This window comes from Nicotiana tabacum, chromosome 22, assembly GCF_000715075.1.
Source record: "Nicotiana tabacum cultivar K326 chromosome 22, ASM71507v2, whole genome shotgun sequence".
In the NCBI taxonomy this organism is placed as follows: Eukaryota; Viridiplantae; Streptophyta; class Magnoliopsida; order Solanales; family Solanaceae; genus Nicotiana; species Nicotiana tabacum.
Window position 1 is genome coordinate 165,781,623 of NC_134101.1, and position 15,136 is coordinate 165,796,758.

General features: G+C 40.9%; 1 protein-coding gene across 1 annotated transcript; it reads right to left on the reverse strand.

Annotated features, from left to right (window-relative positions):
• Positions 1-11,315: 11,315 nt before the first annotated feature.
• LOC107797963 (stress-related protein-like) lies at positions 11,316-13,444 on the reverse strand. Its single transcript, XM_016620881.2, has 3 exons — positions 13,288-13,444; positions 12,510-12,734; positions 11,316-11,974 (listed from the first exon to the last, which is right to left on the reverse strand). Exons 1-3 carry the CDS (start codon positions 13,321-13,323, stop codon positions 11,477-11,479), a joined length of 759 nt encoding a protein of 252 aa, XP_016476367.1. The 5' UTR covers positions 13,324-13,444; the 3' UTR covers positions 11,316-11,476.
• Between the last annotated feature and the right edge of the window lie 1,692 nt (positions 13,445-15,136).

The following is a 15,136-nucleotide window of genomic DNA, read 5'->3' on the forward strand; positions in this document are numbered from 1 at the left end:
AGTCAAGAATTAGGGCCTTACAATCACTAGCCAATATGCTTTTCCCTCATACCTTTCTTCGTTCATGGTTCGATATTCTGGTGTCCTAGGCATAGAGGAACCACACCAATCCATCCCGAGCTTGGTGTACATAATTTAGATGTGAAAAATTATCCCTTGATCGTAAATAATGAGATTTAAAAATATTTTTGCCTTCGAAAGAAGATAAAGAAGATATTAATCATAGAGAAAACAGAATTTCCACAATAAACGCAAATCCCTCTGATATCATTTGAGAATACAAACTCTTGTTACACCCCAAAAATGAATTTTTGTTAGAATAGGTAGAGAATACCTAGGGGCGCGAGACAACTCTCTTTAAGGAACTCAGCAAACCTTGAAAAAGGGGCTCAACCTACTGGAACTGTTCAGGATATTTTAAAGAAGGCGAAGGTTTTTAAGGAACTTCGTCCTAATCAACCGAAATTCAATTAAGGAAATAAATTAAGGAAATACAAAAAGGGGGTAGTCATTTGTATATAACTTTGTATGACTTTTCTCTTCTATTTTTTTGTATTTCCTCCCTTTCCTTTTCTATTTGTATTTTTTTATCATTGCTTCCATTGAATTCTGTGTTCTATAACGACAAAACCTCTTATTTTATTGATCCTTGAAATATAAAATTCGGGCATTTCCTTCAATTGGGTGATTTTTCGTTTTTCATTGGAACTCTACTAAAACTAAAAAAGAAATCAAGTTTGGTTATCTCACTTAACTTAATTGAATCCTGTAACGACCCGGCCGGTCGTTTCATGAGTTACCACTCCATTTTCCCCATTTCTGCTTATTATTGCCTTGTTCAACAGTAATATATGTTATCGGGTTAGTTGGATCTGGTTCGGAGAAGTTTTGGTAAGGTTTGAGATACTTAGTCTTTTTTGAGTGAGCTTAAGTTGGAAAAGTCAATCGGACATTGACGTATGGGTTAAAGGGCTTGGATGTGAGTTCTGATGGTTTGGATAGCTTCGATAGGTGATTTGGGACTTAGGAGCGTGATCGGAATGTGTTTTGGAGGTCTGGGGTGGATTTAGGCTTGAATTGGCGAAATTGAAATTTTGGCATTTTCCGGTTGATGGGTGAGATTTTGATATAGGGGTCGGAATGGAATTTTGGGAGTTGTAGTAGGTCCTTTATGTCATTTGGGATGTGTGTGCAAATTTTCAGGTCATTCGGACGCGGTTTGGTAGACATTTTGATCAAAAGCGTAATTCAGAAGATTTTGGAACCTTAAGCTTGAATTCGATATGTTTTGGTTGATTCGATGTTGTTTGAGGTGTTTTGAAGATTGGTATAAGTTTGGATGATGGTATGTGACTTGTTTGTGCTTTTGGTTGAGGTCCCGGGGCCTCGAGGTAATTTTGGAAATGGCAGCTAAAGTGTGATTTTGGATGGTTGACGAAAGGGAGAGATGACTGTGACACAGTATGAGATGAGGTTCTCTGAGTTAGCTCGTCATGCTATTTGGTTGGTTCCGACATATAGAGAGAGGATTAGGAGGTTTGTTGATGGCCTCACATATCAGCTTCGTATTCTCAGGACCAGGGAGAGGGTGTCTGGTGCTACTTTTGAGGAGGTTGTAGACATTGCTCGTGAGATTGAGTCAGTTCGTCGCCAGGAGAAATATGAGGGGGAGGCCAAGAGGCCTCGAGGATCTGGTAGTTGTGGTGGTACTCCTTCGAGAGGTCAGTTTCAGCACGACAGAGGTCGTCCATTCAAGCATGCTCGGCCAGCTCGCCCAGATTATCGTGGGGCATCATCGGGTCATGGTTCTGACAGTTCTCATCAGAGTCAGTCATCACTTAGTACCCTTCCAGCTCAGAGTTCGTCCCGTGCTCCATCAGTTCAGGGATCTTCTATGCCAGGTGCATCTGCTAGTCATTCCGGTGCTAGGGGTTCCCTTCAGTCCCCGTCTCCAGTATCCGGGAGTTGCTATGAGTGTGGAGAGATGGGTCATATATGGAGGTAGTGTCCTCATCGTCTTGGGAGTTCATCTCAGCACAGGAGTCAGCCATTGTCTTCAGCGCCAGTTACTTCACTATCACCCACCCACCCAGCTAGGAGTGGAGGTCAGTCAGCTAGGGGTCGCCCTAGAGGGGGAGGTCGATTAGGTGACGGTCAGGCCCGTTTCTATGCACTTCTAGATAAAACCGATGCTATTGCTTCCGAAGCTGTTATTACAGGTATTGTCTTTGTCTTCCATAGAGATGCCTCTGTATTATTTGATCCCGGTTCCACTTATTCTTATGTGTCATCATTCTTTGCTCATTATTTGGATATGCCCCGTGAGTCTCTTGTTTCATCTATTCGTGTATCTACTTCGGTGGGCGATACTGTTGTTGTAGACCATGTGTACCGGTCGTGTGTGGTGACTATTGGGGGTCTGGAGACCCGAGTAGATATTTTGTTGTTATGTATGGTGGATTTCAATGTTATATTGGGCATGGATTGGCTATCTCCGTGTCATGCTATATTAGACTGTCACGCTAAGATAGTGACATTGGCTATGCCGGGTGTGCCACGAATTGAGTGGCGAGGTTCGACTGATTATGTTCCCAGTAGGGTAATTTCATTCTTGAAGGCCCAGCGTATGGTTAGGAAGGGTTGTCTTTCGTATTTAGCCTTTGTGAGGGATTTCGGTGCAGAGACTCCCAGTATTGATTCTGTTCCAATTGTGAGGGATTTTCCCGATGTGTTTCTTGTAAACCTTTCGGGCGTGCCACCGGATAGAGATATTAATTTTGGTATTGATCTGGTGTCGGGCACTCAGCCCATTTCTATTTTGCCGTATCATATGGCACCAGCAGAGTTGAAGGAGTTAAAAGAGCAGCTTCAGGAACTCCTTGATAAGGGGTTCATTCGGCCTAGTGTGTCGCCTTAGGTGTGCCGGTTCTATTTGTGAAGAAGAAGGATGGCACTATGAGGATGTGCATTGATTATAAGCAGTTGAACAAAGTAACAGTTAAGAACAAGTATTCTTTGCCTCGCATTGATGATTTATTCGACCAGCTTTAGGGAGCGAGAGTGTTCTCCAAGATTAATCTCTGTTCAAGTTATCACCAGTTGAAGATTAGGGACTCAGATATTCTTAAGACGACTTTTAGGACCCGATATAGTCATTATGAGTTCTTGATGATGTCTTTTGGGCTGACTAATTCCCCAGCAGCGTTCATGCATTTGATGAACAACATATTTTGGCCTTATCTTGATTCGATGTGATTATCTTCATTGATGATATTCTGGTGTATTCGCGTAGTCAGGAGGAGCACGCGAAACATTTGAGAGTTGTGTTGTAGAGATTGAGGGAGGAGAAACTTTATGCAAAGTTCTCCAAATGTGAGTTTTGGCTCAGTTTAGTGGATTTCTTGGGGCACGTGGTGTCCAATGAGGGTATTCAGGTTGATCCGAAAAAGATAGAGGCGGTTTAGAGTTGGCCCAGACCGTTCTCAGCCACAGAGATTCGCAGCTTTCTTGGTTTGGCGGGTTATTACTGCCAGTTTGCTTAGGGATTCTCATCTATTGCATCGCCCTTGACCAAGTTGACTCAAAAAGGGTGCTTTATTCAGGTGGTCGAATGAGTGTGAGGAGAGCTTTCATAAGCTCAAGACAGCCTTGACCACAACTCCAGTGTTAGTGTTTCCATTAGCTTCAGATTCATATACCGTGTATTGTGATGCTTCGAGAGTTGGTATTAGGTGTGTGTTGATGCAGGAGGGTAGAGTTATTACTTATGCTTCTCGCCAGTTGAAGCCCCATGAGAAGAACTACCATGTTCATGATTTGGAGTTGGCTGTCATAGTTCACGCATTGAAGATTTGGAGGCATTATTTGTATGGTGTCTTGTGAGGTGTTTACTGATCATCGTAGCCTCCAGCACTTGTTCAAGCAGAAGGATCTCAATTTGAGGCAGCGGAGATTGTTGGAGTTGCTAAAGGATTATGATATTACTATTTTGTACCATATGGGGAAGGCTAATATGGTAGCCGATGCTTTGAGTAGGAAGGCGGTGAGTATGGGGAGTTTGGCATATATTCCAATTGGGGAGAGACCTCTTGCAGTTGATGTTCATGCCTTGGCCAATCGGTTCGTGAGGCTAGATATTTTGGAGCCCGATTGGGTATTGGCTTGTGTGATTTCTTGGTCTTTCTTACATGATCGCATCATAGAGCACCAGTATGATGATCCTCATTTGCTTGTCCTTAAGGACAAAGTTCAGCATGATGATGCCAGAGATGTGACTATTCGTGATGATGGGGTGTTGAGGATGCAGGGCCGGATATGTGTTCCCAATGTAGATGGGCTTCGGGAGTTGATTCTGGAGGAGGCCCATAGCTCGCGATATTCCATTCATCCCGGTGCCGCGAAGATGTATCAGGATCTGAGATAGCATTTTTGGTGGAGGAGAATGAAGAAGGACATTGTGGGATTTGTAGCTCGGTGTTTCAATTGTCAGCAAGTTAAATATGAGCATCAGAGACTGGGTGGCTTGCTTCAGCAGATGGATATTCTAGAGTGGAAGTGGGAGCGGATCACCATGGACTTTGTAGTTGGGCTCCCACAGACTTTGAAGAAGTTCGATGCTATTTAGGTAATTGTGGATCGGTTGACCAAGTCCGCGCACTTCATTCCTGTGTGTACTACCTATTCTTCAGAGCGATTGGTAGAGATCTATATCTGGGAGATTGTTTGTTTGCATGGTGTCCCAGTTTCCATCAGTTTAGATAGGGCCACTCAGTTTACTTCGCAGTTTTGGAGGTCTGTGCAGCGAGAGTTGGGTACTCAGGTTGAGTTCAGCATAACTTTTCATCCTCAGACGGACGGGCAGTCCGAGTGCACTATTTAGATATTGGAGGACATGTTGCGTGCTTGTGTCATTGATTTCAGAGGGTCATAAGATCAGTTTCTACCGCTCATAGAGTTTGCTTATAACAACAGCTACCAGTCGGTATTCAGATGGCTCCGTATGAGGCTTTGTATGGGAGGCGGTGTAGATCTCCAATTGGTTGGTTTGAGCCTGGTAAGGCTAGGCTATTGGGGACAGACTTGGTGCAGGATGCTTTAGAAAAGGTAAAGGTAATTCAGGAGAGGCTTCGTACAACACAGTCAAGGAAAAAGAGTTATACTGATAGGAAGGTTCGGGATGTGTCCTACATGGTTGGTGAGAAGGTTCTGTTGAAGGTTTCACCCATGAAGGGTGTTATGAGATTTGGGAAGAAAGGTAAATTGAGTCCTCGGTTCATTGGGCCTTTTGAGGTGCTTCGGAGGATTAGGGAGGTGGCTTATGAGCTTGCTTTTCCACCCAACTTGTCGAGTGTGCATTCAGTATTTTGTGTTTCTATGCTCCGAAAGTATATTGGGGATCCGTTTCATGTTCTAGATTTCAGCATGGTTCAGTTAGATGGTGACTTGACTTATGATGTGGAGCCATCAGCTATTTTGGAGCGCCAGGTTCGAAAGTTGAGATCAAAGGATATAGCTTCAGTGAAAGTGTAGTGGAGAGGTCGGCCCGTAGAGGAGGCTACTTGGGAGACCGAGCAGGAGATGCAGAGCAGATATCCTCACCTTTTTTAGGCTTTAGGTACGTTTCTTGACTCGTTCGAGGACGAACGTTTGTTTAAGAGGGGGAGGATGTAACGAGCCGGCTGGTCGTTTCATGAGTTACCGCTCCGTTTTCCCCATTTCTTCTTATTATTGCCTTGTTCAGTTGTACTATGTGCTATCAGGTTGGTTGGCTCGGGTTCAGAGAAGTTTTGGTAAGGTTTGAGACACTTAGTCTCTTTTGAGTGAGCTTAAGTTGGAAAAGTCAACCGAATGTTGACTTATGGGTTAAAGGGCTCATATATGAGTTCCGATGGTTTGGATAGCTTCGGAAGGTGATTTGGAACTTAGGAGCGTGATCGGAATGTGTTTTGGAGGTCCAGAGTGGATTTAGGCGTGAATTGGCAAAATTAGAATTTTGGCGTTTTCTAGTTGACGGGTGAGATTTTGATATAGGGTCGTAATGGAATTCTAGGAGTTGCAGCAGGTTTGTTGTGTCATTTGGGATGTGTGTGCAAAATTTCACGTCATTCGGACGCGGTTTGGTAGACTTTTTGATCAAAAGTGTAATTCGAAAGATTTTGGAACCTTAGGCTTGAATTCGATGTGTTTTGGTTGATTCGATGTTGTTTGAGGTGTTTTGAAGATTGGTATTAGTTTGGATGGTGGTATGTGACTTGTTTGTGCTTTTGGTTGAGGTCCCGGGGGCCACAAGATGATTTCGGATGGTTGACGAAAAGATAGGAATTTGGAAATGGCAGCTGAAGTGTTGGGACTGCTGTCATAACCGCATCTGCGGTTGGGAGGCCGCAGGTGTGACCCCCGCAGATATGGAAATGAGCCATAGAAGCGGAAGGGGCCAAGGTGAGCTGGAGCCGCAGAAGCGGATAGGTAGGCGCACCTGCGGTAGCGCAGGTGCGGGATTTGCTTCGCAGATGCGGCGCCTGGGATTTAAGTGGTGACCGCAGAAGCGACGCTTGGGACCGTAGAAGCGGTTGCGCAGAAGCGAGGACTGGACCGCAGGTACAAAAAGCCTGGGGCAGAAGGTATAAAAGAATTCCTTCGCGATTTTTGAGTTGTTCTTCACCATTTCAAGTCGGTTTTGGAGCTTTTTGGGACATTTTGAAGAGGGATTCAAGGGATATCATCTGGAGGTAAGATTTTTGGACCTAATAATCGATCCTAAGGCATTATTTCACTAATTTGGCCTAAGATTAATGGAAATTAAAGGTTAAGGAATCTATTGATGTAAATTTTATTGAATTTCGAGATGTGGGCCCGAGGTCCGGGTTTTGGTTAATTTCGGGATTTATGTCGTAAATTGACTAATTTCGCATGGGCTTCGTTACCTTAGCATATTTTATGTCGTGATTTTGATTTTGGATAGATTTGACGCGAGTTGAGACCGATTCAAGGGGCAAAGGCATCGCGGGCTAGAGTTTGGACCGGATCGAGGTGAGTAATGAATTTAAATGTTGTTCTGAGGGTATGAAACCGCGGATTACACATCGTTGTGCTATGTTGAGGTGGCGCACACGCTAGAGGACGGCGTGGGGTCATGCACCATTGTGGATTGTGACTTAGTCCGTCCCGAATGACTGTTTTACTGCGTATTTGATTGAAAACTATTTGCTATCATCATGTTTGGGATGAATGCCATATTTGGGCCTCGTGTCAACTGTTTTGGACCCTTAGGGGATTTTTACTACTATTCCTCACTGTTTTGACTTTATACTTGTACTCAGTCATGCTATATTCTACTGTTTTCATAACTCAACCATGTTTACTCTGTTTTAACACATTAAATAATATTTTGGGCTGAGCATCATGTTTTAATATTGCCCGAGTGGCTTATGATATTCTGACTGAGTAAGGTCGAGTTCCGGTATTGTGAGGATACTTTTGGGTTGGGTTGCACGCCGCAACAGTGATACATTGATTTATGATGATGAGGCCGAGGGCCTGAGATTGTACGCCACAAAGTGGCTTGATATGAGGCCGAGAGTCTATTGATTATGCCATGAGATGGCTTGATATTGCGCTTGGGCCGTAAGGGCCCCCTCCTGGAGTCTGTACACCCCAGTGAGCGCAGGTACCCATTGTTATATGAGATATAGCCCGGGGGCTGGTGTTGTTCCATGTTATTTCCCGAGGGGCTGATCCTGTTGACATTGTACCCGAGGGGCGGATTTTATGTGTTTATCTTTTCTAGCTGTTTTTTATTTATTTGTTTAACTGTTAAAAAGGTGTATTTAAAGAAGCTTATTCTAAACTAAGGTGTTTCTATAAGATTTCACTGTTTTGTTGCCTTTTACTGGTTTTACACTGCTTTTTTATAGCATATTATTGTGCCTTATGTGATTTCTTATCGCTCAGTCTGCATTTATTATTATTACTCACTGAGTTGGGGTACTCACTTTACTCCTTGCACCCTGTGTTCAGATTTAGGAGTTTCAGGTCTTGCCAGCGAGGGTTGATAGCTTCAAGCAGATTTTCGGAGTCCACTAGGTAGTTGCTCGGCGTTCGCTACCCAGTGTTTTCTCCCTCTTATCATTATTTCTTTCCCTTGTACTAGATTTTGTAATAGACTATGTAGTACCTTTTCTATATTCCTAGATTTATGTTAGATGCTCATGACTGATGATTCCCCGATGTCGGGTTGTGTTGGTTTTTCCGCAAATTGTACTATTTCACTATTTTATTTTGGGATTTATCTTTATTTATGACTTAATATGAATTATTCTCTGTTAAATTAATTGGAAGTTTATGTTGGCTGGCTTTGTCTTCACGAGAGGCACCATCACGATCGGGTCTGGGTTTAGGGTAGTGACAAATCCATTATGGATTAAATAAATATAAATAAATTGTAGTTTTGTTTTTCACTTAATTTATTCTCTCATCTATACTTTTTTGTATCTATTTTATTTGGATTAGATTTGTAGTGCTAATCTAACACAAGTCCTTTGATAATCAGACTTGCCAGAAGAGCCGATGTACAAAATAAAGAATCTATTTTAACATGAAATGGATAAATCCATAGATCTCTGACTCGTATTTACGAGATGATAAAATATGGCAAAAGTTATACCAAAAACTAGTTTGCGCAGGAATGGACGTATTGGTTCACGTAAGGGTGCACGTAGAATACCAAAGGGAGTTATTCATGTTCAAGCAAGTTTCAATAATACCATTGTCACTGTTACAGATGTACAGGGTCGAGTAGTTTCTTGGTCCTCCGCCGGTACTTCTAGATTCAAAGGTACGAGAAGAGGAACACCGTTTGTGTGCTCAAACCGCAGCAGCAAACACTATCCGTACAGTAGTGGATCAAGGTAACCATTGTTGTAGCTAACCATATGTATTCCATACCCCCTTATCCGTATCTAGCTACTGACTATGGTACACAACTGTCATTGTTCACATATCACATATGGATTGGTGAATTTTTCATAGTTGGTGATGTCGCGCATGCAACCATTTTTATGGTAAGAGATTATGATCCAACTACTCGGTACAATGATCTATTAGATCGTGTCCTTAGACATCGTGATGCAATCATATCCCATCTTAACTGGGCATGTATATTTCTAGGCTTTCACAGTTTTGGTTTGTATATTCATAATGATACCATGAGCGCTTTAGGACGTCCTCAAGATATGTTTTCAGATACTGCTAGACAATTACAATCCGTTTTTGCTCAATGGATACAAAACACCCATGCTTTAGCACCTGGTGCAACGGCTCCTGGTGCAATAGTAAGTACCAGTTTAACTTGGGGGGTGGTGATTTAGTGGTAGTGGGTGGAAACTCGACTTGAACAGAGCGTCCCCAGAAAAGCTTTTTTTTAATCCAACGAGCATCTCGAAGGAATCTATTGAGTGCTCGGACAAAAGTGAATACCATGTCAGGGCCCCCTTCGTGAGGGTCTCCCCGAATTTCTTTAGCAAGATTGACTCAATCTTGTGGGGAGCTAAATCGTTCCCCTTCACTGCCGTTGTATAGGTGGTGATGTGCTCCTAAGGGTCCGAAGTCTCATCATACTTCGGCATGTCTGGCATTTTGAACTGCTTCGGGATCAATTCTGGTGCCGCGTTTGGTTTGAACATCAACTGGGTATATTTCTTTGAATCAGGTCCTTTCAACAATGGCGGTGCGCCCGTATTTGATCCATTCGGGCATTTATTTCCCTCATAAACTGCATGAGTTCGGTTTTAAAGGATCATTCTCATTGTTGTTACCAGATCCACTACCATTCCCCCCGGCCCTGTCGAAGCCGACTTCGCCCCTTGAGGTATTGTTGTTGAACCTATGCGTTGTTTGATTTGTGGGAGCACCGGGAGGAATTAAACCTCGTCCATTCACATTGTTGGAAACACCTCACAACGCCTGCTTCAACTTTGTCATGACCTAATCCTGTCGTGAGAGGTGGCCCATAATGACTTTTTGTTGCTCTTTTTACTGTTTCAACATGCTCATCTTCTGTATCATTAGGAGTTGCCTCTCGAACACATCGCGGATATTGCCCACCGTGGACCGATGGGGCCTCGTCCCCCCTCGTTACGGGTATCACTGATTGAATCTTCGTGTTGAGGCTTATTTCCTTGGGCCTCAATGTTGTGTGCGATGTTGACATTGTTATCTACCATTTTCTATGATTTTTGTTAAGTGCAAAGAATCAAACGGGTTAGCAATAGATGCAAGGATCAACTCAATTACACAACTGTCTAAGCCCCACGGTGGGCGTCAAACTATTTATCCGTAAAATGATATAGTTAAATTTATACGTGATTTATAGACAAGTGAATCGATTTGATCCCAAAATGATAAATAAATTAAACAAGAATGTAAGACTTAGCGTTGAAATCGAGATAAGACAACAGAAATCTTGTTTCTGGGAGCAGAGCTTCCGGAGGCAGTAGTAAAAATATTAATAAGCAAGAAGATAAGATATTATTGAGCTTTTAGCAAAGTATAGTATCAGCATGTCAGAAAATTCGTGTACTACAATGGTTGTTGAGCTCTCTATTTATAACTGCACCTAGAGAACAAGGTCCTAAGATCAAGCCCTTCTTAAATGACAATTATAAGGGTCATTGAAGAATGTGTAACGATAGGCAGTGAATGCTATATTTTTCTGTAACAGACTATATACTTAATGCTATAGAATATTCTCCATTAAATGCTACCGGGTGACAAACATTTATTCTGCTTTCATGAACACCATTCCCTCCGGGGACAAACAAGATCGTTGCCTTCAGACTTGATTCTGTCTTCGGCTCCACGTGTCGCTTTATCATGCGGGTATTTAATATGTACATATTTTATCCTATACAAGAAGCTTCTTAACGTTCTAGGACGCTCAAAGGGACTAATATGTCCCATATTCAACCAGTGCCGCTTTATGCCTTGGAATGTTTGCTAGACAAACTCTGAAACCTCTAAAATTTTATATTTTGTTTTAAGGATTTGATTAAAACTTAATAAAAATAAGTATGATTTATTCCATAATCTAAAAGATGGTAATTTAGAATATTATTGAATATGTGCTTTGTTAAACTCCAGACCATAAGTTTGTGGAGCTTGCTCATTTCTCTTAGCTAACATCCCACCCCTTGATAATTAAAATGCTCTGTCCTGCATCCATCCTTTTAAACACTGCTTAAGACCCAAAAGCAGACGAAATAACCAGTTATTCAGTGGAATTTCAGAAGCAAGAAATATGAGCACACTAATACAGTATATGTAGCAATTAGATAAATAATGGCTTATGATATAAAGATAATAATTAGTACTTTTTTTCACTACAGATAACAATGTGAGTAACAAACAAAACCAAATGGGCCCAGCCCCAGTCCATCCATACGTTACCTACTGAAAAAAATTTATAGAAATGCAAAAATGGTCATTGCGCCAAAGTAACCGAACCGTCATTCACGGAAACGGAATGCCCGTTCTCAGCGGCGCCGGCGCCGCCTTCAAACACCTTCGCGATCCTCTCCAGAGGAATAATCGGAAAATAATACGCCGCCGCATAGCCTCTCTCCGACGCATACGCCACAGCTTGATTGTATTTCTCGCTCCAATAAGCAGCCGTCGGCACCAAAATCTGAGCCACTTGAGGGAATAGCGGAAGCCTGTTCAAAGACCGCCAAGCCGAAACCGCATTCTTCTCGGCTAATGGCTCGTACTTTTCGTATAGCTCCTTGCCTGTAGGTTCGTACTTTTTGTAAAGCGCTTTGGCTACGCTGTTCGCCGTGTCAACCAAGCCATCACGCTGTATCTCGCTGGCGAGATCTCGAGCTAATTCAGGAACCTTCTGAGCCAGCAACAGAGCTTGGTATGACGTCTGCTTCAGCAAATAAGGTACATGGCGATCTACTTCGATCATCAAATCTTCAACCTGCATATTTCGTCACTCGCTAATCAGATAACAATCCGTTTAAAATGTTTGATACTTTTAGGCGGAATTTGATAGTGGATTCACAGATTTGAGCTTGCAAGTTGACATTTCATATAAATTGAACGCAAAGTTTGAAATCAAAACTTAAAAGACAATACAAGTCCGAATATGAGAATTGCCCAGATTCAAACAATGTTTTCTTAATATTTCAATAAAAACAATTTAGCATTTAACCTCAAGTTCTAAATATATTTGTCTAAAATTTAATTTGAAAAACGTATCAATTTAGTCCAATTTAATTTAGAAAATCAATTAAATTTTCACTTTATAATGAAAAAGTGCCAAATGAATTGAAATAGAAAAAGAATACTTTGTACACGCTGCCCATACGCACCCTACTCAATTTGCCCGGTCTCACCCATACTTTGTACACGCTGCCCATACTTTGACTTTATAATGAAAAAGTATGGTGCGAACACTACGAGTAAAATTTATTTATTAATTGGTCATAAAGAAATTTTAAGAATGTAAAAACCTTGAAGTAGACGAACTTGAGGAGATCGAAAGGCACGTCGTGGAATTTTTCGTAAACCGGTCCGATGACGGTTTTAACAGTGGCTTCTACAGCTTCAACACCAGGTTTCAGTGGCCCGGAGTTTCCTTTGGCGTATTCGTACAAAGTGGAGAAGCAAACTATCACATAGATCGCTGTAACTTGAACGAAATCCAAATATTTGAGTTTCCTCTCATCCTCTGCTACCTTCAGTTATAGACAATTAGATACAAAGTTAAACTTCTGAATTTCAGCATATCGTTTGCCATTGACATTTGAAAAAACATCTACATTTAAGAATGAAAGTACCGGGAATAAGGAAAAATTAAGCTGTTAGAGAACCTTAGGTGTGTTAAGAAAGGGGAATTTGGGCCAATTCAATTTCAAAAGCTTACTCATGAGATGAAAATTGTCAGGTCCGTTTAAGAAGTCAATAATGCATTTCCTCAATTACTAATATGAGATAATTTAACACGTTTAGATCTGAACGTATAAGGTGTGGACAACATAACATGAGGCTTTGAGATTTCAGATAAGTTTGACTCTAACATCAAAAATGAACATTGGCCAGACTTAACTGTAAAATTTTAAAAGTTATCTCATGAGGCAAAAATTGCCGAAAACTACATATGGAGATAACAAATCGATCACTAAAACAAAAGTTACTTATTATAGGGCAAGAATAGTGGTACTTGTGTGCATGTACTTCCTAAATAAAAAGGAATTGGAGAAAATACGAAAAAAGGCATGGTGTACTTACTGCATCTGTAGGTGGCTTGGCAGCTGCCTCGGCCATGGTGCAGAAAATGGGATGGAGTGATGGAGAAAACTCGCCCCTATTTTTGGAGTTGCAAAAGACAAGGAAGCTTCGAAAAGAGAGGTTGTTACCAAGTCCTTTTTATAGCCGGCAGGCCGGCACAGGATCGTGTGCGGAGAACTCGATGAATAATTACCGTATGAAACATCCTACGTTTGAGGAAGGTTGCCCTTCAGTAAGTACGTTTATTCTCACGTGATTGGCTAGCTGTTCCCACATCTTGACAGTGTCGCGCACATTCCCTTGATTACTTAAAAAAATTTGTTTATGTTGTAAATGTGAATATCTATATTTTAGAGAGATTTTAGGGTTTGTTAGTTGGTGGCTAAGTCACTTTTCTCCTATAAATAGAAGGGTTCTATTTCATTGTAATTGATCCCAAATCAATAAGAATTCTCTCTCCCTACTTTTCTCTGCAATACTTTTCTTTTTCTTTTATTGTTTTATAACACGTTATCAGCACGAAACTATAACCAATTGAGTAGAAGCTTTGGGATTGAGTATAATAATTGTCAATTGTTCCATGAACTTCTTTCATGATTAAATTCTGAATTTAAGGTAAGTATTTTACTTTTCTCTTTCAAATTCTTGACATTCTATAATTTGATTTTAAATACAAGCAAAGACAATAAATTTTGATTATAACTCTAATGGAGTTAGTAAGAAATTATAACCACTCGAAGTGGTAAAATTTATATGTCTTGCCATGATCAAAGTCATGTATGATCGTGAGCACAAGAAGTGAAAACATGTTCCATTGAATTTGCTCCATTATCATTCCCTTAAGAGAATGTGATAGTAGTATGTGATAAGTCTGAAAGAAGATAAAATTATTACTATGAATGTATCAACGAATATGGACGTGGCAATTGTCAAACCTCCTTTTTACCATCCGAGAGGGTATATAAGGGAGTTTTTCCAATTAAAATGACATAAATCGAAATGCGATTATTTATTTAATCTATCAGAGTCGCCACTTGGGATAGTTTATTTGGTGTCCCAAGCCACCGATTTATTTTAAAATCTCAAATCGAGGAAATTTCAACTTTATTTAAAAGTCTGCGAACCAGAAATTCTAGATAAGGAATTTTGTTAACCCAAGAGAAGGTGTTAGGCATTCCCGGGTTCCGTGGTTCTAGCACGGTCGCTTAAACTATTAAAATTGGCCTATTATCCGATTTATTACATGTTTTCACCTATGGTGCATTTTTAGCTTCAGAACCGCTTTTAATTAATTTTAAACCGCTTTTAGGAAGATTCAATGTTATTTAAAACACGTCTTAAACCACGCTACATGAAATGCACTCATGGTTTGCGACACTTTCTATTTAACATTGTTTGAGAAATTAAAATTGGATCACATGAAATGTACACCTGGATTTAGTAATTAAAAATAACTACATCACGGGAACCGTACCCGTAGCTATGATGAATTATTTAAATAGCGCGCCCAAAGCAACTACGAAGATTCAATTTTCAATAGCAACATTTGTGAGGGCCATGGATGATTTAATTTATTTATGGCACACCTCAAACTTTTTTCTATAAGTGCTAGTTCTTGAATCTATGAGGGCCATGGATTATAAATTTTGTTTGGCATGGTCTGCCTCAATTTATTTTAAAGAGTTATTATTTGAAGTTGTTATATTCGGATTACATAAAATGCATACCCGAATTTTGGAATTAGGCATCGTAACTATGTCACGAGAACCGTATCCATAATCACGATGGTTTATTAATCGCACTTAAAGCAAATTACGGTATAAAGGTTACATTTCCTAAACCATTTTGG